The 22,795-nt window shown below is 39.7% G+C and overlaps 1 protein-coding gene across 4 annotated transcripts in view; it reads left to right on the forward strand.

Moving 5' to 3' along the window:
• Window positions 1-21,115, forward strand: part of RBM33 (RNA binding motif protein 33) — a 103,445-nt gene extending 82,330 nt beyond the window's left edge. For 2 of the 4 annotated variants that reach the window (XM_074551563.1, XM_074551623.1), the window contains exons 16-19: window positions 1,286-1,489; window positions 2,886-3,074; window positions 14,133-14,221; window positions 14,404-21,115. In XM_074551563.1, the coding sequence (XP_074407664.1) occupies window positions 1,286-1,489; window positions 2,886-3,074; window positions 14,133-14,221; window positions 14,404-14,452 (531 nt within the window). In that variant the 3' untranslated portion in view covers window positions 14,453-21,115. The remainder of the gene's footprint in view (window positions 1-1,285; window positions 1,490-2,885; window positions 3,075-14,132; window positions 14,222-14,403) is intronic. The other 2 variants (XM_074551698.1, XM_074551760.1) reach the window with 2 other exon arrangements.
• Window positions 21,116-22,795: the final 1,680 nt, after the last annotated feature.

The raw sequence follows: 22,795 nt of genomic DNA on the forward strand, positions 1-22,795 counted from the left end.
ACAATAATTTGTATTGTCAATGAAAATAATCTTGTTATTAGACCATAGGTCTGTTCTTCTGCACCCTTGTGTTTTGTGTCCTTATCCTTGAGAAATGTGCCAGTTAGCATGAAAACCTCTGGTTTGTGATGTGTTACAGGTGCAAAAGGAATTTTGTGAATATTCAAGGGAAGGAAAAAAGAAAATCCTGTGTAAATAGAGGTGCTTTCGTAATATTTTAATTTTTTTTCTCTTAGACATGCATTCTCTTTGAGAGCTTTTGTGGGGTTACCAGAGGTTGGTTAGGGAGTTAGTCAAGGCCTTCCCCCTGCAGATAAATTGTTCATTAGTATTTGAGGTCTAAAGTTGAAGTCCTGTCAAGGCATAGATACTGCTATTGAAACCATGCAATAATATGATGCACATCATGGATGCAAAAATACCTGGTCTTTTGTCAGACTCTGCTGGTTCATGCTCCATGGAATTTTCAGTGATTGTTCTAATCTGGACAGGCAGACACAAATTCAAGAATCATGTGTTTCTAGGAAAAAAGTGAACTGTTGGGCAGAGGCAGTGGAAAGGAATAATTTCAGTGCTTTGAGCTCATGGTTTTACTGTGCCTGATTGCACAAAGAGATGTTGTGGCAAGAGTTACCTTGGATGAGAGAGACACTGAGATGGTGTTTCACTGTGTTTATGGTTACAAATATAAGAGCTTTGTAAGGCAAACAAAGAAACACCTTGAGGAACTGTTCCAAGTACAGACAGTGTCCAAGGAAAGAGACTGCTTAAAAAGCTGCTGGTATAGAAGTTGAAGAAGGAGTGTGCACTTCAAAATAAGTACCAATTTTTTAACTAAAGGGAGGTTGGAGGCTTAAAGATGAGCAGAGCATTTTCCTGATTCTTCCAGCCTCCACAGTTCTTTGCTCCTCCTTCTGCAATGTGCATATCTCTAATTATATTAAAAAAAAAAGAAAAGAAATAAAAATATAACACACACCATAGTTCACACGTAACCTGGAAGGAAAAATGATTTGGAAACAGAAGTGAAAGCATGAAAAGACATGATTGACCATTGTAATTATAATAAAACCTGAAAAAAGCAAACTGTTCTTCAGCTGGCACAGATTTATTTTAGGCTGAAGTGCAATTTCCAGGCTGAGCCTTTGCACACCACAGCCACCAGTTTGCTTTAGCAGGCAAAGCCCTGGACACTCTCTGAACAAGCTGAATGTGGCAGGAGCCTGCTCAGGGCAGGGGTGTGCAGTGCCTGGACCCTGAGCCGCTGTTGTGTTGTTGATTTCAGCAGGGGGGAGAGGATGCTGGCTTTTTCCACCCCGAGGGCCAACCCCAGCGGCCTCAGCAGCCCCCGGAGCCGAAACAGCCGCCAGTGCGGAAGGTCACATTGACAAAGGGAATGCAGCAGCACCAACAGCAGCAGCAGGCACAGATCCATTCACCAGCTCCTCAAGGAGTCAAAAACATCCAGGGAATCCATCAAGCTAAAAAGGTGATTTTCAGATGCATATTGGTGCTGGAAGTTTCACTGTCTAGCTGTGTTGCTCTATTAATAACCGGCATTCTGTTTGTCAACTGCTAGCGCAGGGCTGCATGACCCAGGAGATGCATAATTGCATATAAAGCTTTTAATCTAGAGAGATTTGTTTGTACCCAGCACAGACTGGCAGTGCCTGCAGGTTGCTTCATCTGCTGATGTTCTGGCCAGCTCAGCACTCCCTGGGGAAGTGCATGTGTCCCGAGACAGCTACTGGAGGAGATGGTAACCAGTGTGCTTTTTAGCTTTAAAACCAAGTGGGTTTTTGAAGTTGTGCTTAAGATTTCATTTTGGCAGTTTCCTGCTTATGTAGGAGCACACAGTAACTGTTTCAGGATGCTCTTTGTTGGATCCCCAATGCTGGTATCACTCAAAACAGTTGGTGATCTTGTAACTTGATTTTTGCCCTGATCATGCACTGGTAGGAGGCAGGAAAGGGTAAGGGTGGCAGCAGTGTGTGCCTTCTCTGCAAGCTGGCACACTCCTTGAAGGTAGCTGGCATTTTGGCTTTTAAGTTAGTTCTTGGTTTTGAGCTGTTGGCCATAATCTTCCTGATTCATATAAGGATAAAGTTTTGTTGCAGATGTTGACATCTTTGAAAAGTTATTACCCATCATAGGCTTTCCAGGTAGGAATCAAGAAACTCTGTTGAATGTTGACTCGGTGTTAAGTGTTAACTCTGTTTAATGTTTGTTACTCTGTTTCATTGTTATTTTTCCACTTTCTCACTGTTCAACATTTAATTTGCAAGAATTAAATCCATGCATTTCCTGCTCCAGAGTACAGGGGAGAGGAACTTTGAAAAGTTATTTTAAACTTATTTAGCCTTATGCGAATAAAACCCAGAGTTGGTAGCAGTAGAGATTGAAGGTGCTTGAAACACTTTGCTGATCTTGTGATTACATTAAATTTAACTATGGGTTAAGAATAGAAGGAGAGGGATCACCTGTTGGATTTTTTTGTCCCAACAGATTTTTGTCCATACTCAAAATGTGGAAGCTGAACACATGCTGCTAATGTGATCAGTGTTGAAAACTAGGTTATATATTTTTGTCTGAGATCCTCCACTGTGTGCTTGATCAATCTGTGCTAGAGCTGAGGCTTCTAGGATGAATGCAGTATATATAACTCAATATATAACTTGTTATCCTGCTAAAAGAGGTTTGCATAAGCAGTGGAGGAATATGTCAGTAAGTGGCCTTTCAAATTGGCAAACAGCAACAAGCTGTTTTAAATCAAGACTTTAATCAAGTCTTCAAGTAAATAGCCAACTTTTATATCCTCTGTCAGGTGCAGCGCACAGAGTCAGTGGGTAAGTAAATCAAAATACTGTTACTTTTGTTGTTGGCAGGTCATTATGCACGGCAGAGGCAGAGGAGTAGCAGGCCAGATGGGCCGAGGACGCCTGATGCCAAATAAACAGAACCTGCGAGTGGTGGAGTGCAAACCTCAGCCCTGTATTGTGTCAGTTGAAGGGCTTTCTTCATCAACTACTGATGTCCAACTGAAAAACCTGCTGATGTCAGTGGGACCCATTCAGGTAGGTCAACCTTGGTTTATCATTTTTGTGCCAAAAGGCTTTCATTCCAGAAAGCTCAATTAATTCCCTGACACTAAGTACAATGCGTGTTTATTGGTAATTTATGTCTGAAGGCACCCCCACCCACACAAGCTACACCTAGTAGCAAAGGAAAGCACATGATGATATTGCAGCACAGGAGGCACAGTTGGATTTTGTTAACCATCACATTCCTGCTGCAAAATTCTCCTTCATTTTGGAGTTCCTCTGTTATTTTCATAGGCAATACAAGCCTGTCCATTCTGTGAGGTTGTTAAAGCCAGATGGTCATATCAGAGCAGATGTATTTTGGGTGCTGTCCTTGTTTACTGTTGACTTGCACCTACTCTCCTTTTTGACATTTACCTTTTCCTGTCACTGCAGTCCTGGGATACAAGCACCTGATGACCTAGAGGATATTTTATACTGTTTAGCATCCTCCACTTTTTCAGTCTTCTTTGAAGGATTTTATTGATCCTTAATTTTTTAGAAGGTTCTCTTCGTTAGGGGCCTGTGGGCAAGGTTATGACATGCACACACTTGTATCTGCTGTGCAGCTTCTGTTCACAAACTGCCTCCTGGAACTGATGTGTCAGTTAAATGACTTGAGGAAAGCAGGAGGTTTTCAAAGCAGTGAAAGGCTTAGGAGGCCCTCTCTGACTTACTGTTACTGCATTTAAAAATATCAGTCAATGAATAATGAAAAATACAGGTGAGAAATGTTTTTCCTTTTGACAGGAACAGCATTTTCAGACAAATGCAATGCATGAATTGGAGGTGTTCTGTGAGAATTCTTTATTACTAGGATCATCTCTCTGTTGCAAAACAGACTGCTCTCCTAAAAATGAACATTCTGCCTCACTTGTTCCTAATTTAGTAAATGGAATAATGCTGAATTATTTACGTCATCAATTCAGAGAGGTTTAATTTGTTTGGGAAAGCAAAACTAGCCTCACAAAATACTTTGTGCCTTTGTGTTCTGTAGTACTCTAGGAAATTATTCATACAGTTCCAAAGCACATTTATTCAGTGTTTACTTGCTAAATCTTGCATGAGAATATTAGAAGGAGATTAATAGAAACCCTGCAATGAAATCTCACATTTGAGAGAAGTTATTGAGAATGTGCTAAAAATTTATTCAGTACTTGCTGTTTCATAGCATACTCCAAACCCTGGTCTCTCAATTCAATGTCACAGACCAATTTAGAGGGATGTACTTACAGGAGAAAAAACAGTGACTAATTTTCTAGTGGGATTTGATGCATATCTATGCCCTCCAGAACTTGTATTCTTGCAGCAACATAACTGTACCTTTGGAAATTATGCTTTCTGAATCATCATCCATTTTCCTTACAAGAAATCTAGAAGTAGTGCTTCAACAAGATGTTTGAATTTAGCTAATGATGCAGAATGCTCTTGTGCTAATTCTGCACTTGAATTTCAAGTCTGACTTGTAGAAGGCTGGAAATTCCCTGGCTTGTTTGAGACTAAATGATGTTTCACAAGTCCAAATGGTGAGATATGCAGGAAAAAATTGATGCTATTGTAGGAAGAATATGAGTCTGGTTCCACCATCTGTAATACTTAGCTTTTGGATTTTGTTTTGTAATGGTACTCTGAGAAGTGGCAACACAGAAGTGTTAATGCACCAAATGAGGAGAAGGCAGTAACAATTTGACTTGAAGGACAAGAATGGAAAACAAGAATGTTTGAAAATCTGCATTGTTGCTGTCCACAGCAATTAGTTTTATAGAGGTGGTGCTAGATTTTCAAAGAGGTCAATATCCTGAAGTACAAAAGTGGATTTTCTCCTGGCTGTAAATTAATGTTTTAACTCCTGTTTGTGCTCAATGCTGCACAAAATCCTCTGCAGCTGGGAGGGTCAGGAGGCTCTGATAGCAAAGGAAGACTCAATTATTTTCTCATTCTTCCTTTAATATGTGTTTCATGTAAGGGACATTGCTGGGAGGAGTGCTGAAGGGAGCTGCTGAAGGAGAGCCCAGCAGTGGCTGGAAGGGCTCCTTCCATGAAGGTTTTGGGGTTCCTGTGTGAGGACAGTGTGTGTGGGAGGCATGGACCACACAAACAGATCTTGGATACGCACAGCTCTGGTCCTCCAAGATGAAGTGTTGCAGCTTGATGGACTGAAATAGGAGGGATTTGGGGAGATGGCAGTTGTGAGAAAACAGCAAGCTGTGAAATTCTAGCTGCTTTTTTTGAAATTAGGCCAAGATGCCCAGGTTTTTAGCTGGTTTCTGATAGAGCTAAAGAAATAGTAAGGGAAGGGAAAGGAGAGTCAGTTCTATCTGACTCAGTCTTTAAGATGTAGAATATCCTGTCTTCAGCTGTTGACTATATTCACCAAAATTTTCCCTAAGGAACTGAACCCTTCTGAGATGAAGATTTTCATTTTATTTGTCTTCAGGGGAAATAAGTGTGTTGAACTCACAGTTATTTTTTGCAATTGTAAAGGGAATTTAAATCTGAATCAAAACTTTGGGAGTTCTCTTCATGCCTGGATAGTGTCTTGAAATGAAACGTATCCACCCCCCAAATGCCTGATTAAAGGTAAGGATTCACAAACCGTGGGACAGAGTTAAACATGCCTCTCTGATGTTAAACAAGCTCCTTGCTCTAAAGCAGCATGCAGACACAGCTCAGAAATCTGGGTATCTCGTGTTTCAATTTCTGCTGCAGTCAAGATTTGAATGTGGGAGTGGATGAGACAAAGCTCCCAGAGAGGAGGAAGAAATCCAAGGAGCTCCTTGCTCTTTGACAAGAGGAACAGACCATGAGCACTTGTCCCAGCTGGTAGAGGAGCTCTGCTTCATCTTCACCTTGCATGGTGGGGCATCTGTAAAGCAGCTGATCCCACACCAGCTCTTGGTTCCAAATATCCTGAATTTGTTACAGTGTGATCATCCTATGTATCTTCCCTCAGAAAGTGAATCTTTGCTGGCATAACAGTTTGAAGTTGTGGAAAAAATCTATAATCAATGGAGTTAGCAGGGAGGAAGAGATTACTTTGCTTTTCTGGGTCCAAAAGGCCTTGGGGTTTTATTTTAGCTTTTTCTTGTCAGTATCACTCTCAAGGTACAAGAACCTTGGGATGGGAAGTTAAAAACTTCCCTCAGTTTATGATGTTCAGTGCTCCCAGCTTTGTCAGCTGGGACAGCTTTCATTGAGCTGTCTGTGAGTCACAGTTTGGGAATAACAGGGCAAGCATAAGACAGGATGGGGGAAACTTAGAGTTGAAGTTGGAAATTTGGCATTTTTTCCTTCCCATACCCTAGAAATGGAGGAAATTACCTTTTCCCATGTACAACCTTTGAAATACCTTCTGTTGCCTAATCACTGAAAACTCTTTAATTCTCATCCCTGCTTCACTAAAGGTGTTATTAACATAGGAAAAAAAAAACCCATTAAGATTCTCAAGACATTGAATATAAGAAAATCTTTGGGGCTCCAGGAACGTTCCCTTTGTTACAGCTGCCTTTTACAACTCAAACATGATGAAATTAGCAGAAGTGCTTCCTTCCAGCATGCACTCCGCTGTCACACTCTTTCTGGAGAGGATGGGCTTTCAGAAGCAAATAATGTACCTCCAGTAAAATCTCATTACTGATTCTAAAATATTTACATGTTATAAATAAAATTATGTATTCCAAAGTGTTGGAAATTTCAGGAGATTTCTGTGCACATCACCAAACTAAAGCCTCCTGAGAATGGTGGTGGAGCAGTGACATTCAATGCGCATCCATCCAGAACCACTTGATAAAGTAGATTACTAATAAGTTGCAAAGGTCATGAGAAACAGCACTTGTATTTTTCTTTTGTTCTCTTGAATTCAGGTTTAATGTTTATATTGTTTAAAGAGAGTTGTGTTCAGCTAGTTATTGCCACCCTCAGATGAATTGAGTTTTTTTTGGGATGGTGGCAGATAGAGTAGACTGTTTTCTAGATCTCCCGAGAATTTGAGTACTGAGGGAATTATTTTATGGAGGTGTTCCATCATCATCATCATCATAATCTTTAATCATGTTTTCTTACATCATATAGATGCAAACATAAAGCATCAGTACAAAATCTCAGTATATGTGAAGATTTAAGATTATAATTTCTGATGCTTAAAAAAAGAGGACATGGGAAAGCACACTGTTGTATATCAGAGGTGAGGAGAATGTTGGGATTGTAGGTGTACTGTGAGTAGTTCTACAAATGAGGATTTTGTTCTGCTAACACTGTCATTTCTGGTATGGGAAAGGAAAAGCATTTCCAGTGCTAATGTGCCTGGCTTGGCTTTCCTGGAGTGACAGTGCTACCTAGTGCTGGGCTGCTGTAAAGGCAGCCCCAGCCAAACCTTTAAATCCTATTTTACACATACCATTTTCTTTTTATCTTGACATTTTTATTTTTTTATTAAACAATTAAACCATATATCCCTATATTATTCAAATCACATATCATCAATACATTTTCAATTAACCTTCCTCTCTATGTCCTAGTATCAAAAACAATAACCAACTGTCATCATCATTCCATAACCACTCCAGAACTAACCCCTCCCAAAAAAAACCAAATAAAAATTAAAACCATGAACATAAATCATCAATCAATCATCCAAAGAACAGCCTTTCCCTTCATGACACTTTGCATATGGAAAAAGAAAGCTGAGTACTTCTAAGGGCAAATAATAGGAAGTCAAAGTGTCAGAAAAGCAGAAAGGAGGAACAGAAGGTGGAAGAGATCAATTGCAACAGCTGAGGGTGAAATAAATACATTCTGTCCCAGCCTCTGTGCCTGCTGGTAGTGGCTGGGAAGTGTCAGTGCCAGGAAAGATCCTTCAGGTATCAGGAGACTGTGAGGACAATAAAAACATGTCTGCATTTATTGATGGGAGGGAAGAAAAAATAGAATCTGGTTGTTCTGTTCAGAAAGTGCCTGCTGTGCTGCTGTTTGACTTGTTGCAGAACAGCTTGGATCACACACTGGAGATGATGTTGGCTGGGGAAGTTTGCTTTCTTTTTGCACAGACCTGGTTTTTAATAGTTTATATGAAACTGGCATCCCTAATCCCAAACCCAGTGGTGAACTGGATGTGTGGCCTGCTGGGCAGTGCATTTACTTCAGTGAGAGAAATTAAGTAAAAGAGGAAACCTTCATTTCCCATGTATCTCCTATGGCTGAAACAAGTGCCTGCTCCAGTCTCATTCCTACCTGCTTGGTTTTCATCTCCCAGTGCTCTCTTATCTCCCTTTTCACTTCTTACTCTCTGTGTAACCTCTGGGAGTTCTGGTGTCCTGCATTCTGCAGTCTCTGCTTTGTACTTGAGGATGTCCTGCTGTTTGTCTCAAGGCCCTTGGTTTTGCAGTGGAGCTTTACTAGACATTAATGTGCTGCTCTGATCATATTGGCTATTTCAGTATTGTACAAGTAAGTGCAAATCTAATTACAGACCTTGGATAGAGGAGAAATTTGAGGGCAGTGTAGATCTTCAGGCCTAAGGAAATATCTTCAGAGGAAATGGTCCTTTTATGATATTCATGCTTTAATCACTGGTAAAAGTTCAGTTGCAGAAAAAGCCAGAGCTGCTGATTATTTTTTGGTTTTGAGTCTAATAGTATGTTTTAAAACATACTATTGTATTGTTATGTATTGCTTTTACTTGTAAGCAAACTCTCAATCAAGAGTATGATTATGAAATACTGGCTTCTTGAATTTTCCATTCACCCTAAGATCTGCATCTTTCCATGGCAGTTCCTAAGCAGAAAAAGAAGTCAGTCAAGATCAATATGAGCTCTGTGCTTCCTAAATCTCTTCCATGTAAAATACTCTTCCTCAGTCTAAACTAGCATCTTATTTTTAATGCTAGAAATATGTCAGAATGTAATCTCTGTCCTCCAGAGTCAAACATGCTCAGAATCCCTGTGACCTCAGGCTGCTATCAGGAACTGCTGCACAGTAGATCTGCACAGCCAAATCTGAAGTAACCAGTCACTTGAAATCCCTTGGAAGTTATTGTGTGTATTGTCAATCCTTTCCACCTGAGTGGGTCCCAGAAGAGGTTTTCATCCTCTGGTGAACATTTGACTAGGTCAACTTAAAGAGAAGATGTGAATGAAGTTGTTTTCTCAGAGCTGTGACATTTGGGAGGATTGTGGTATTTCAGTTTAGGGGCTCATTGGAGGTTCTGGTGTTGCAGTAGGGAAGTCTCCTGTGGAGGAAGGGTGAGAGCCCTCCCAGTAAATCAGGTGATGCTCACTAGAACCAGCTGGTCTCCAGAGGCAGAGCTGCATCCACCCTGCCTCCCACCACTGGCGTTTCAAAATCTGTAGGTCACAGAATAATACCAAACTCTGATCAAATTCCTATTGAGGTGTCATGCTTTGGAAAACATAGAACCATGTGTTTTGTCATTGCAATGGAGATCATAGACCCAGGATTGCTGTAGGAATGTTTGTTCTGTGAAAAGGAGAGAGCAGCTGGCGTTAGTTGTGTGTGGTGCTGCCTCAGGTCTAAGAACAACACACTGAATTACTTGTTGAGAAATGGGTGCTGGATTTGCGTGGCTGTGTTTTTGTAGTGGGGAGCTACAGGGATGGATTCTGTGAAAAGCTGCCTGAAGGTTCCCCTGTGTCTGATTGAGCCACTGCCAACCAACTCCAGGATGGACCCAGCACTGCCTGAGGCTGAGCCCATCAGCAGTGGTGTTTGTGCCTCTGTTTTCAAATAATAATGTGTTTTCAAAAAGGGAGAGGGGCTATTGAGTGTTATCACTGAAAGGAAAAAAAACTCAACAAAACAGCTGCCAAATTATTCAGAAAGGATGAAGAAGTTTAGGTGTGTTTAACTAGCAAGGTAAGATTTAACTATCATGGTTAAGATTTGTAAAATGAATTAATTTTTTTGATGTATTTTCCTAGCTTGTTTGTTTGAAATGAACAAAAGCAGAAGCTGATGGAGTAAGTCTTTGAGATAATGCATTGAATATTTTGGGATAATGAAGTTCAACAGGACACACAAGGAAGTTTTCGTCTAACTGTAGCTGTTAACATCATCCAGATGTAGGATCAACTCTAAACTGCAAATCACCCCAAATGTGAAAAGACAGAAATAATCCAGTAGGATGAGTATGCAATAGTTTTGCTTCAGTTTTCTCCTGAAGTGGAACTCTTACTTTCTGTGCCCAGCCCATGGCCTGTCTGCTCAGGATGGGATGGCAGCAGCTCAGGCTCTGCCCCTATGGTAAATGTGTTGTGTGTTTTATCGTCAATATTCTTAAAACATAAAAGTCAGGGCTTAGGGAGTTAAGTGAGTAGGAAGGTATTGTCCCAAAATGAGAACATAAATAATTCTCTGTTAGCTGTATGCATAAAGGTCACACTTGCGAGTCATGATAGATGAGGATTTGTTTGAAAACACAGCAAAGATGGTGGCATTTCAGATCATGGTCACATCTTCAGAGAAACTTAGCTTAGTAATTGTCTCTTGTTAAAACAGAACCAGAAGGGGTTTTTATCTATGCCCAAGGAAGGTGTATTTACCTCATGTAACTTAACAAACATGAAGTGATCATGCATCATTTTTGCTGACATAGTCTGAGTGCAGCAGAGGCTGAGAATTTGAATCAAACCCATTTAAATTATTTTTTTTTCAGACAGTTTCCAACCGGAGCGGTACTGTTTGTGCAACATTAGTTTAGCCCTTATTCTTCAGTCCTTAATTCTCAGTGTTAAATCTAGGCATGTGTCACTGCAGCAGTTGAGAAGATGCTGCCTTACCCCAGGCTGAGTGATGGGTTGTGTTTAGGCAGTTCAGTGAAGGATCACATGGATAGATTTTTTTGTTTCCCTAGTTGTATTGACCAGTGAAATTAAATCTGATAAAGATGCTTTTCAGTAAACTTACAAGAACTGATACCTTGTTGACAAAGCAGTTGAGTATTAAAATGCATTTAGTGTTTTGATTGCTTTTGAGGCTTTTTTTTTGCTTTGGAAAATAAAGCAGTAATACAGTGTAAGAACACAGTACCCAAACTAGTCAGTTGAAAGGCTTATTAATTCATAAGAAAGTATAAATAAGTTTTCTATAATGATATTTAGATGCTTTGCCTAATTTTGTTAATAAGTCTGTGTTACACCAGAATGTCTTCCTTTAGTCAATTTTTACATGCTAATTACTGAGAAACTTGTTAATAATTCATCATCATGCTTGTATAAACTGCAAAATCAAATTTTACTTTTGCGCCTCTCCAGAATATTAATGCAATAATATCGCAGTTCTTGTGGGAAAAGTCACCAAAAAAAAGCAGCTTCTCTTCTTCAGTTGATCACAACAGGAGTCTGGAGCATAAAGCATTGGGAGAATCTGCTGTGGTAGTTGAGTGAGACCTGACATTGTGGGGAGGATCAGTTTGGCAGCAGGACTTGCAGGGTGCATCCCTGGGTTCTTGTACAGCTCCTCTTGTTGAACTGTTCCCTGAAATATTCATCCTTTCAGTGACTCAAACAGGTTTTTCTCTCATTAAAAGTGTTGACTTCTTTGAACACAACAGATTTTTTGTTTGTTTTCAGCTGTAATTCAGAGATACTTTTGTTGGCAACTCTTAAAGTTTGTTCTTTCCAAATCTTACTTAAAGGCTGTGTTTAATTTTTAGTTCTTCAAAGCATAGTCTTTAGTGATAGGACTTAGTTAGTTCATGGTTCTTTCTTTTTAGCAAGAAAAGTTGTGTCAAGAAAACATGTGTTAAGATCTAGTTCTATAAATCATAAAAAAGTGAGATCACTAAGGGGAGAGAACACAGACTTCAGCATCTCTTGTGACTTATTCCTGCAGATAAACCGGCAGGTGAATTGAGCTTCTTGTTGGTAAAATGTGCTTAACTGTTGCAAGAGCATTCTGATTTTAAAAGAAATAAAGATCATCCTCTGAGGGTTTTTTTTTAAAGCTAAATCCTATTTCTACCAGCTCAGAAATGGAGAAGTTGCAGTGACTTAGCTGTACCTTTTCATCATAGCAGCTTTCCAAAAACTATAAAATGCAAATTAACCTTCTGATGCTTATTACATTTGCTGAATCCTTTAACTTTTACTCAGCTTTCACTTTGAAATCACAGGCTGGTGGAAGTACTAGACATCTGTGATTTTGCTGGAGAGAGGAAAGTTTCCTATCAGTTAGAAGAAGGTGCAAAATTAATTGCTTCAAAATCACAGATAGGTAAGTTACAGAAATTGGCAAAGCTGAATTGTCAGGCTTAGATACAAAGAAATTGGACTTATCAGGTGCCATGGCTCTTGTTAAATACACATTTACCAAGAGAGTCTTATGTGTTCAAAAAAGATAGAAGTAGACAATTTTAATAGCAAATTTCATCTAGGCATATGACATCTTGCTTAAAATGCTCCATTAGATTGGATGAACTGGGAACAGATTAGTGGGATTAAAAATTCTGTAACTAAGAGATACCAAGGTGTGTCACCCTCAGAATGTGTTGAGTGGGATTGTGTGTTGTTTCACAAGGAATCCTTGCTTTCTCCAAAGATCTGTGGTGCTCTTTTAACAGTCTAGGTGGTGATACAGAATTTTTGAAGGTAAAGTTTAAAATCCTGAAGACTGACCATCAGAGGGCTGGAATCTTCCAAGTGTGGGGGATGCAGCTGAGTTCCAGGCAAAATACAGGAGCAAAGAATTATGTTTATATTATCCATCAGGGGATCATAATCTAGAACAGTTTTAAGGTGTCCATATACATGCATTTGTCTCTGTGTCTGTGTGTATATGTATATCTCAGTGTAAAACTCTATTGCCATTATGTAGAAACTCAGAGAAAAGTAGAATGTTAATAATTCTTTATTCTGCATCCAAAGCTGGAAGAACAACTAGAAGTTGAATCAGAACAATTCTGCCTTTAATGTGCTGCAGTATAGGCTATTAAACATCCAGAACTTTCTGTGAGATGTTGGAATCACTGTGGCGCTGTGAAATTTCGATTGAAGCCTTCAGATCTGTTTTAACCTCATTACTCTGAAATCTCTGGCCTCTGTTCACAGGCAGCAGGATTTCAGGATCATATTTCCATCCTGAGTATTCTGTGGTGCTGAATAATTGCTGGATGTTCTCACTGACTGTTGGATATGTAGCTGTTTAACGTGTGAATCTTCATCTTCTTAAATTCCTCAAGTGTCTTTTTGAAATTTTTTCTATTATAACTGAAGTGCTAACTCAAAGCATAAGCTTTAAACTTCATAGGTGTGATAACACCTCTTAACCAAGGCCACAGGGCTGCTCTCTGGGGTCAGCCTGACCTGCTGCAAGCAGGGAATAAGGACAGGAGTTCTGCAGAGTCCTGCCTGAGGTGTGCTGGAACTTTGGAGAGCTCAGTACTGTGCAGGGGGTTTGTCAGAGCTGGAGCTTTGTGAACTGCTGCTCTCAGGGTTGGGAGGCACGTGTCAGATCTGGACTTGTCTGGGAGATGTGTGTTGTGTGGAGGACTTGGGTGTGGTGACCTAACCCATCTCACTGGGGTTTTGTGGTGGTGTCTGCCAAAAGCTGGCCACTTGTTTTATAAAAACTGCATGAGGATGTGCAGTTGAGAGAAATTACCACTTTTTTCTGTTTCTGCCCTGCCTAACCTGTGGAGAGCCCTGATCCCTTAATGTACATCAGGTAAACGACTCCAGGTGCTGTGGGGGCAGTTGAGCTCTGACCAGTTGAATGCTTCTTACTTGGTGGGAGTTTGGCTGTGGGGTTTGGCTTATCTGCTCTTGAATTGAAGATTTGTCACCTTTGCTTAACAAGTGATAGTCTGGGTTTTCCAGGTGGTACAGTTCCTTAAAGCACCGACTCGAACACAATCAGCTGGGACCCTGACTGCAGTCTCAGAAGTCTCTTTCCAGTCTATTCTTTTATTGCACAAAAAAAACCCCACAAATATCTTTCTGAATAAAGAAATACAGCAAAATTTCAGTTGATTTCATGCTGTTTTGAAGTGGATCTTGAAGTGAATATTAAAAATATGTTCTGGCTCTTTTGTCTCTGCAGAGTTTACAGATGCTTCCTCAGCAACGGAAAGCCATAGCAAAGTTCAAGGAGCCAGCACATGCTTTAGCATTTCAACAGAAATTCCACAGGTAAATAATTAAGCACTGCTGCCACCATGGGTCCTTCCTTCCTTTCAGAAGATAAAATCAGTCTCCTCTGGCTCAGTGTTTCTTTAATCCAATCAAGCATCTGTTGATTAGTGACCTTCATGGAAGCTCCATGCCCAAATTAGTCTGAGCACCACATTTAACTTTCTTTTAACTTTTAACAGGCACATGATAGATCTGTCCCACATCAACGTGGCACTGATTGTGGAGTGATGTCTGCTGAGAGAAGCCCTGCACCAGCCTCAGTGTACTGTGGAGCTACAGACTCACAGAGGAAAATCCATCGGGTTGGAACCCTGTCAGCTCAGTCTGTGACTGCTCTGTTGAACTCCAGAAAGCACCAAGGTGACCTCCAGGAGAGGTGAATTCGAGAGGATCTGCAAAGGTGGAATTTGTGTTCAGTTTCTTCACATTCTGTTATAACCACATGGAATTATAGAGGTTTTTTTTTTCCCAAAATGCTTTTGATGCATGTAGACATTGTTCTTCAGGATCCTACTGTGTGACCACAGTGACTTGAGAGAGAACGGTTACAGCGAAAGATTTGAAAAACTTTCAAAAGAATAGCAAAGAATATTTGATAATGGTTGCTCTTATCTTCAGTGCAAGGTATTTGAATGAAAACTCATTTTTCTAAACAAATTAGTTGCATTGTATACCTGAGAGCACAGAAGGTATTCTTGCATAGATTTGAACATGGTCTGCTTTGCTGAATAGCAGTTTGCTGAGAAGCTTTGGAGGTGACACTGGAAAATTGTAGTTTTGATCTTTGTAAATAAGTCTGTGCATTTTTCTATTCCAACATAGACTTCCATTTTCTCTTTCCAACTCCACTTATTCTATAAAACCCTGTGTAGGAGGAATAACACTGCTGTATTTTCCCTTGGTTTTTAAAAACAAGGATTTACCCTTCAGTAGCATCGTGGGGTAGTGAACTCTTGAGTTGTAATTAGGTTGTTTTAAATAACTTTGCCAGATGCAAGGAAAAATAAGTATTTGGTGGGTCACGTCAAAAATGTTATGCAGGAGGAGTGGTGCATTCCTGATAGTTCTTCTGGCCTAGTGTTTCATGGTTGCCTCATGTTTTGTTTTGATCAGGTTTTTTTCTTTGAGATTTGTTTTGTCATTAATGCTGAACCATAAGAAACCTGTAACTGAAGGGACTTGTTTTGATGTGGTGTTCCTGATACATAAAGGACTATAAGGACATTGTGAATCTCCTGATGAACATGTCAGTTCCCAAAAATGCCATGAAAACATTAGAAAACATTATGGAGCATATATTTTATTCAAAGTAAAATTCATAATATATCCTTTTGGTTAGAACCATCCAGACGGGGTTGCCAAAGTAACAATTTTTTCAGTTACTTCTGAATAAACTTATTCAAATGTCATCTTTATATTGGATTCCAGTTTTTATGAACATTTCCTTAGTTTTAGACCATGATGTTTTGCTTCATGCTTTATTTTAGGAATACTCTTAAGCACTCCACCTACTTTTTGAAGGGGGGGGGACTTGCAGAAATGTAGGTTTGTTACCAGAGTGACTGCAGAAGAATTTTATGGGTATGAAATAAAAGATCTGCAAATGGGGTCCAAAGTAGGCATGCCAAGCTGGAAGGGATGAGCTAAGCAAATTTATAGAACCTTTTTAAAATAGGTGGGGTTTTTTTTTAATTATTTAGTGGCACAGATACCTAATTGGCTTTCTTCCACTTTTGGTCCAGATTTTCAATTAAGTAAAAGTTACCAAAAATAATGAGGGAATAAGAACTGATAAAAGACTTCTAGGTAGACCTGCTCTCTGTTCATTGAAATAATTTAGAATAACATGGTGCTTAGGAAATATTCTTTAAATCCATTTAAAACTTAGTGACAAGACACAGTAACAGAATGAGAATCTTTTCATGGAGGCAGGGTTTACAGCCACCTGTATAATTCCTGCATAATGTTTAATGACAGCCCCAGTTGCTGTACATGAAGTGCTGTTAGTGCTTGAGGGTAGAGGCAAGCCCAGAACAGAGCTGCAGGTAGGAAATGCCCAGTGGGACCGGCCCCAAAGGCCTGCAGAGTGCTCAGCCCCAGGCTGTTTAACTCCTCACACCGTTAGCTCTGGGACCCCTGCACTGCCTCCTCAGGTTATGTCACTTTCATTGCTAAGAAATACCTGGTGATCTTTAAAACAAGGCATTGAACAGTTGCTCATCCCCTGTTAGGGAGCAGCTTCTCTGCAGTGAGCAGGACAAGGAGACATCTCAGAGTTACAGTAGTGCGTGCCTGGAAATCTGGGATTGATGCAACTCCAGACAGGCCAGCAGCTGAGTTCAGCACTAGGAACATCTGCAGTTGATCAGCTGTCCTGTCAGAAGCAAACATTATTGGGGTTAGAGGGTTTCTTGGAGCCTAAGAATATGGGTTTGATTCAAAAGTCAAAGAAATTTGTAGAAGCACTCCTGCTTTGGGTTTTGAATCCATCCCAAAGAGCCTGAGGTTCAGCCAACTTAAGTTTTAAAAATTTTTATTCAGTTGGGTTTTTAATTTTTTTTTTTTTGAGACAATGTGTGGCTTTGGAATAAAGGCATGAAATGGCCTCATATCTATTTAAATGAAGGAGTGACGTGAGCAGTGCCTGTTTAATGAGTAGATGCATCCTCTTTAACAGCAGTTGCAGAAGATTTATGCTTGTGCATAGACAGGGTATGGGTGGATTGCTGGGGATTAATTCAGCTGCTTACTGCAGTTCCTGGGTACCTTCCTCCATGTAAACCTACCTTATGTATGTATGTCTATATTTGTTTTATTATACACATACATACATACTCACTCCCTGTGTTGTCACCATTTCTCTCTAATGTCCTAAAAAACTCAGTAGCAAAAGTAGCAGTTAGGTGAGTCATTTTTTGAAATGTTTGTGTTCACTTACTTCTCAAATCACAACTTAAAAGTGGATTTCTTGGCATTGATTGGTTTGGATGATACAGCTCCTTTAGATCCATTTGTTGTCTCCTCCCAAAAACACCCAAAGGAAGTAGAGGTAAAGCTAGACAGACGTGTTCTTGATGTGTTCTCTTCCAGCACAGAGTTAAATCTGAGCATTTTAAGTTAACTTTCTTGGAAGATCTGTTGCAACCATTATCTTGTTCTTTCTTTGTAGTGAATTCACAATACGATGCAAAATAGAAAAAAAAAAGAGAAGGCATTTAATGTAGTATGTAAATATTGACCTTTTAAAATTAAAATGCTACTCAGAGTGCTTACAGTCAACCACATCTTAGCTATTTGTTAGTTTTTTGTGTTGTCTTATCTAAATTTAAATGGATATGGTTCCATAAATGTTGATGTGTTTTTGTGTATATCTTCAAATTTTTATAAAGATGCTAGTAAGTCAATACATATATCCTGATCTGTGTATTATTTGTTCAGTTTTTATTAGCATAATTTTATAATTATTTAAATAGGCAACTCCAGTAGGTGGTTATATGAAGTCAGCTTTTCTTTTTTTTTGAAATTATTTCATTTCCATCTTGTACCACTGGAAAGTTCACTTTATAACTATTCATATTTTGCCTTGACTAAAATATTGAAGTACCCATATGATCTGTGGTATTTTAGTTGAATGTTCTACTTTTTTTTTTATTATTAAAAAACCCTAAAACAGCTCTGTCCTTTAACTTCTGAGGGGAAACACTGTCAGACCAAGGCACGGGGTCTCTCTGGGTTTGTTCCATTGTGCTGTTTGCAGGTACAAATTTAGGTCTGTGGTGTAATACTGTCCTCAAAAGTTGGGGCTGTTTTGGTTGCACAGTTTGGGTTCCACATGTGGGGCAGGTTGGTGGCACGTTGGTGCATCCCAGTGTTATCAGTGCCACCCCAGCCTGTGGTGTGGTGCTCAGGGTCCTTGCTGCAGGCAGGGGCACCAGGACAGCTCTGTAGCATTTCCATAGCCAGAGGGGTGCTGTCCTCAGCCCACACACATCCCCAGTGTGGCTTTGGGAAGGAGGAGTGGATCCAGGCATCCCCTCTGCACACTATCCTTGGATATCTAGTTTATCCCCCCCATTTAAATCTGAAGGTTTGCTTCAGGTTTCTGATTTTTTGTAAAGTCCTTCCAGCCTTTAAAATGCCAAGCAGATTGAGCATTTTAATTCACTAATGTTAGGTTTCCTCTGCAAGGACACAGATGAGAGTAAAACTGAAGGTTATTTCAGAATAACCTTGGAGGTCCTCAAAGTTGTTTTTTTTTAACGTCAGCTACTGGGGATAAAAACAAACTCTTTTACTTGGTGCTATATTTTTAATCTTTTTTTTTAACCTAGTATTTTCTTATCTGTGTAGCTTGAAATGATGCAGTTTCCCTGGAAGCTGTTGCAGGCACTTCCTGCACCCATTATCTGTGTGGCTGTATGTGTGTGTGGGTGTGTCACCCTTGTACCTGGGCTGAGAGGGGGTGGGAGGCTCTGGGGGTTCTTTTGAGAGTTTTTTTGGCTTTTTTTTCTTTTTTCTTTTTTCTTTTTTCTTTTTTTTTTTTTTTTGGGAGATACCCTGCATTTGTCCTCTGGCATAGTATTGTGCTTTTCCTGTCCTTTGTGTAGTACTGTGTCTATGATTCGAGTCAAGGTACTTGAAGGTAGAAATCTGTGTCACCTGTTCACTGTCAAAAAGGCATTTTTTGTTCAGAGAGACATAAACCTTTTTTTTTTAAATGCATTTTTTGTGCTTTTGGTTTTGTTTCTTTTTTTTAGCATCATGATAGATGAGAAATTAAATGTGAAGGAAACAAATCCTAAACAGATTGCAGAAAGTTAGCTGTATTATAAAGGTCATTTAGGGTAACATAGAGCTTTTGTTTCAATGTTACCTTAAATCATGCCTTGTCCTCTAATTAAATCATAACCATAATACTTGAAAGTATTTTATCTTAAATTAGTATCAAATCCTAAGGATTTTCTGTAAGGTTTTTTTGTAACCTGATTTTTAAGCATGGAGATAACTTACTGTCCACATGAGCACAGGGGCTTGTGTACAAAACCAGATTCATATTGGATCCTTGGGTATGCCAACTTCTGGTACAATATGGTTGGGAAGGATCATTTTGTTCTTTATAATGCTGCTTTTGGCAGGGTTGAGTTTTTTAATTTCAAACAAACAAACAAACTCCCTTTTCTACTTCTCTACTTTGGTGGAAAGTGTGGTCCTTATTGCACTAAAGAAAACCTCAAGGTGAAAGTTAAATCTCACAGGGTCTTTTAGGTGCTTGTGTTGCTCTCTGCTTTCTTGGTTCACTGATTTTTCTAACTAACTGGAAATGGGCTTTATAGATACACTTTTTTAACAGGTTACACTGCTTTTATTTTATGTAACAGCACCTTGTGTTCAGTGGTTTTTACCATCTAAACTTTAAAGAGTATTGCAGATTAAAAATACTTTTGTAAAAGAACCTGTGTACAGTTAAATGTAGCTGTATTGCAATGTTGTGTGTAGTCACATGGAAGATCACAGTTTCCAACACTGCTATATTGATGTTGTGTTTGTTCAGGATTTTCTTTGTGTGCATCTAATGGATTTTAATATGCATGGTATTTTTTTTTCCTAGTGTCTGTCAGGCTGAGATTGGAACCTTACAGTTTTATCTCTATTTTGAGAATAACAAAACCATTTGTTTGCAGGTTTTCTTTTTCAGATGATGAAACTTCTTTCAGCAGTTTAACTTCTAATTAATGGCCATTTTTACTTACAGATCCAGCAGAGACCAGATGCTAACCCTTATTTATTCACAGCTGATCTTCTGTACCATTGCACATAATTTTATTTATAAAGGAGCCCTTGGATTAAGTCAGTATTCTTTTTTCCTGTGGTACCCTTTGCCTCTCTGCTATGCTTTTTCTCATTTTCATCTCATTTGCCCCCATTTTTCCATTTCCATTTGTATCCTTGTTATGTTCCTGCCCTTTTCATTCCCTGTTCATCTCTCTGCTTTTTTTTTTTTTTCCTGAGTGCATTACATTCAATCTTTTGCTCTGTCTTCTGTTCTTCCAGCTCTTTTGAGGGTACTTGAACCCAAGCTATCCTGCCCTGAAATCCACCCTTACCACACTTTCCTTTGCAGACTCTGGTGCCTGAAGTTGAGGTTGCTTTGGTACAGGTGTCCCCCCTTAGGCTGTGCTGCCCGTCCCAGAGCACTGGAGAAGCATCACTTAACGCTTTCGCTTTGCAGTTTTACCCATGCTGGGGAATGTAGACATTTCCTTTACATGCTTGAGCATTTAGCCAGGCTAAACAGGATTAACAACTGTTTTATCCTTTTCACTTTTTCAGGAGCTCTGTTCTTGAATTCAGTGATAGTAATAGCACTTTTTGTTATTGCCACGTAGAAATACCAACACTGTCGACACGATCCTACCTCCTATTACTATTACTGAATGTGATCCTTCCTAACCTGTAAAGTCCTAAGCAGTGTGTATATAAATATATATAGATACATATTTATCTGTATCTGGGAGTTTTGAGAATCATTTCAAGTGTACTGCTCTAATCTGGATTGCAGAGTTTGTTTATTAGCAGTTCAGGATATAAATTCAGCAGCCGACTGTATCATACTGACTGCACTGGGAGTGCATCTGCCTCATGTTTCCTACAGCATCATCTGCACCAGGTGTGCACTGCTGGTTGCTTGAGTGTAAAACTGGACTATACCAAATCCTCCACGTGCATAAGAGATCTTTGTCTTACCTATTTGGGTGAATGTAAAAATGGAAACACAAAGATGATCTCATGTACAAGTTTTTTTACATGTATTTCAATGTTTTGAAATGTGAACATGTAAACATATTTATTGTACCTAAAATATGTCAATAAAACCTGATATTTATAATTTCCTGCTTGTTGTTGCTTGATGTATAACTTCAAACTTGTCAAAAAAGGCTTCACACGCTGGATTGTTTGACCGTTTTTATTATGGCATCATCTCTGGGCTTGCTTTTACATCAGCAGAGTAGCACAGGGTTCTTCACCAGCTGTGCAAAGGTGCCTCAGATGGAAACAGAAGTGGCTGAGGGTAAAAGGAACTTGTGCTTGTGTGGCTGGTTCAAAGGGTCTGGAAAATAAAAGGGGTCTCTTTTTGGAGATAACATACATACAGGAGGGAAGCCTGTGAGTGTTGCAGCTTTTCTGATGCTTTTTAGCCATACTGGCATGTCTAATGAAAGATCCCTACTTTCAAATATTGCTTATCTTAATTCATGCCATAAAGAGGAGCTCTTGGCAAGCCCAGTTTGGTAACTATCAGTTACTTCCTGAACACTTTTTTATCAACATAAATGGAGGCTAATTCCACTGGTCTGCTGTAGATCAAGAAAAGATCTACAGAAAAGAGGTCAGAATCAGCTGTTTTGCACTTCATAGGGGTTTTTTAACATTATTCACAAAGTTAAATGTAAATATCCTGGCATCACTGCTAGTGGCACCTGTGATCAGTGTATACACTTCCATGGAAGCATTGCTAGCTGGTCACAGAATCACTGTAGTGGGTCTCAGGAGAACCTTGTTACATGGGCAGACTAATGACACCCCAAACTGTTCTGCTGGTAGCCTGATGGAGGGCACACAGTGACCTCAGATGGCTCATCAGGGTTAAAAAATTGCCTCTGATTCAGTGATTTAAATAGGGAATTCAGAATAAATATGTAAGAATAGCCATCTTTGTGAGCAAAGTTACAGCTTAGTTTTCAGCCTGTGATTTTGTCATGTATTAGCAGTAGGGGCACACTGTAAATATCTGACTGCAGCATCACCTCTTCCACATCTCCTCCTTTGGACAAGGTTCCAACCAAAGTAAACCTCACCACAATCCCTCAAAACCCAAACTTAATGAGTCCTATCTCCTCACTCCCTTGGACCACCTATCCCTGCCTCTGTCAGTCTGTAGTCTTGGGGCAGGAATTTGTGTTTTAGTGAAGTTGAAGCACCACTGAGCAATGACTCCTATTCACTCCTGCCCTAAACTGAATGGATTGAACACTGCACAACACAGAGGAAGAACAAGGTCCCTTTTCAAGGGGGCAGGTGAGGATTGGGCATAGAAGTCTGTTGGTCTTCAGAAGTTAAAATGTTCTGCTGCCAATTAATTTGTAATTTAGGATTGCAGGATTCATGTGGGGATGTGCTTTGGGAGCTGGAAGGCTGACAGCCAGGGAGAGAGGGGTGAAATCAGTGTGGCTAAAAAATGGTTACTGAGGGGATGAAAAGGGAGTGACCAAGGGACGTGCTAACAAACCTTTAAAATCAAATCTTGAGATGCCTAGTTGTGTGCTTCAGAAATTGGTCTTGATTGACCTTAATTAATTTGGAATGATTTGGGCAGGATGAGCTGGAGCATGCTCACCAAGCGTGTTGGGAGACAGATCAGGGAGGGCTCAGCTGACGAGGAGGATCAGAGAATCTTAGAGGAATTGGATGAGCTGGAGAATTAGAATAATAGAGGTGAGATTAAATTTAATCTTGCAAAGTGCAAAGCTATGCACTCTGGTATTAATAAATAAGGATTTTTGCTGTAAGAGT

Source organism: Zonotrichia albicollis, chromosome 1 (genome assembly GCF_047830755.1).
Source record: "Zonotrichia albicollis isolate bZonAlb1 chromosome 1, bZonAlb1.hap1, whole genome shotgun sequence".
Classification (NCBI taxonomy): Eukaryota; Metazoa; Chordata; class Aves; order Passeriformes; family Passerellidae; genus Zonotrichia; species Zonotrichia albicollis.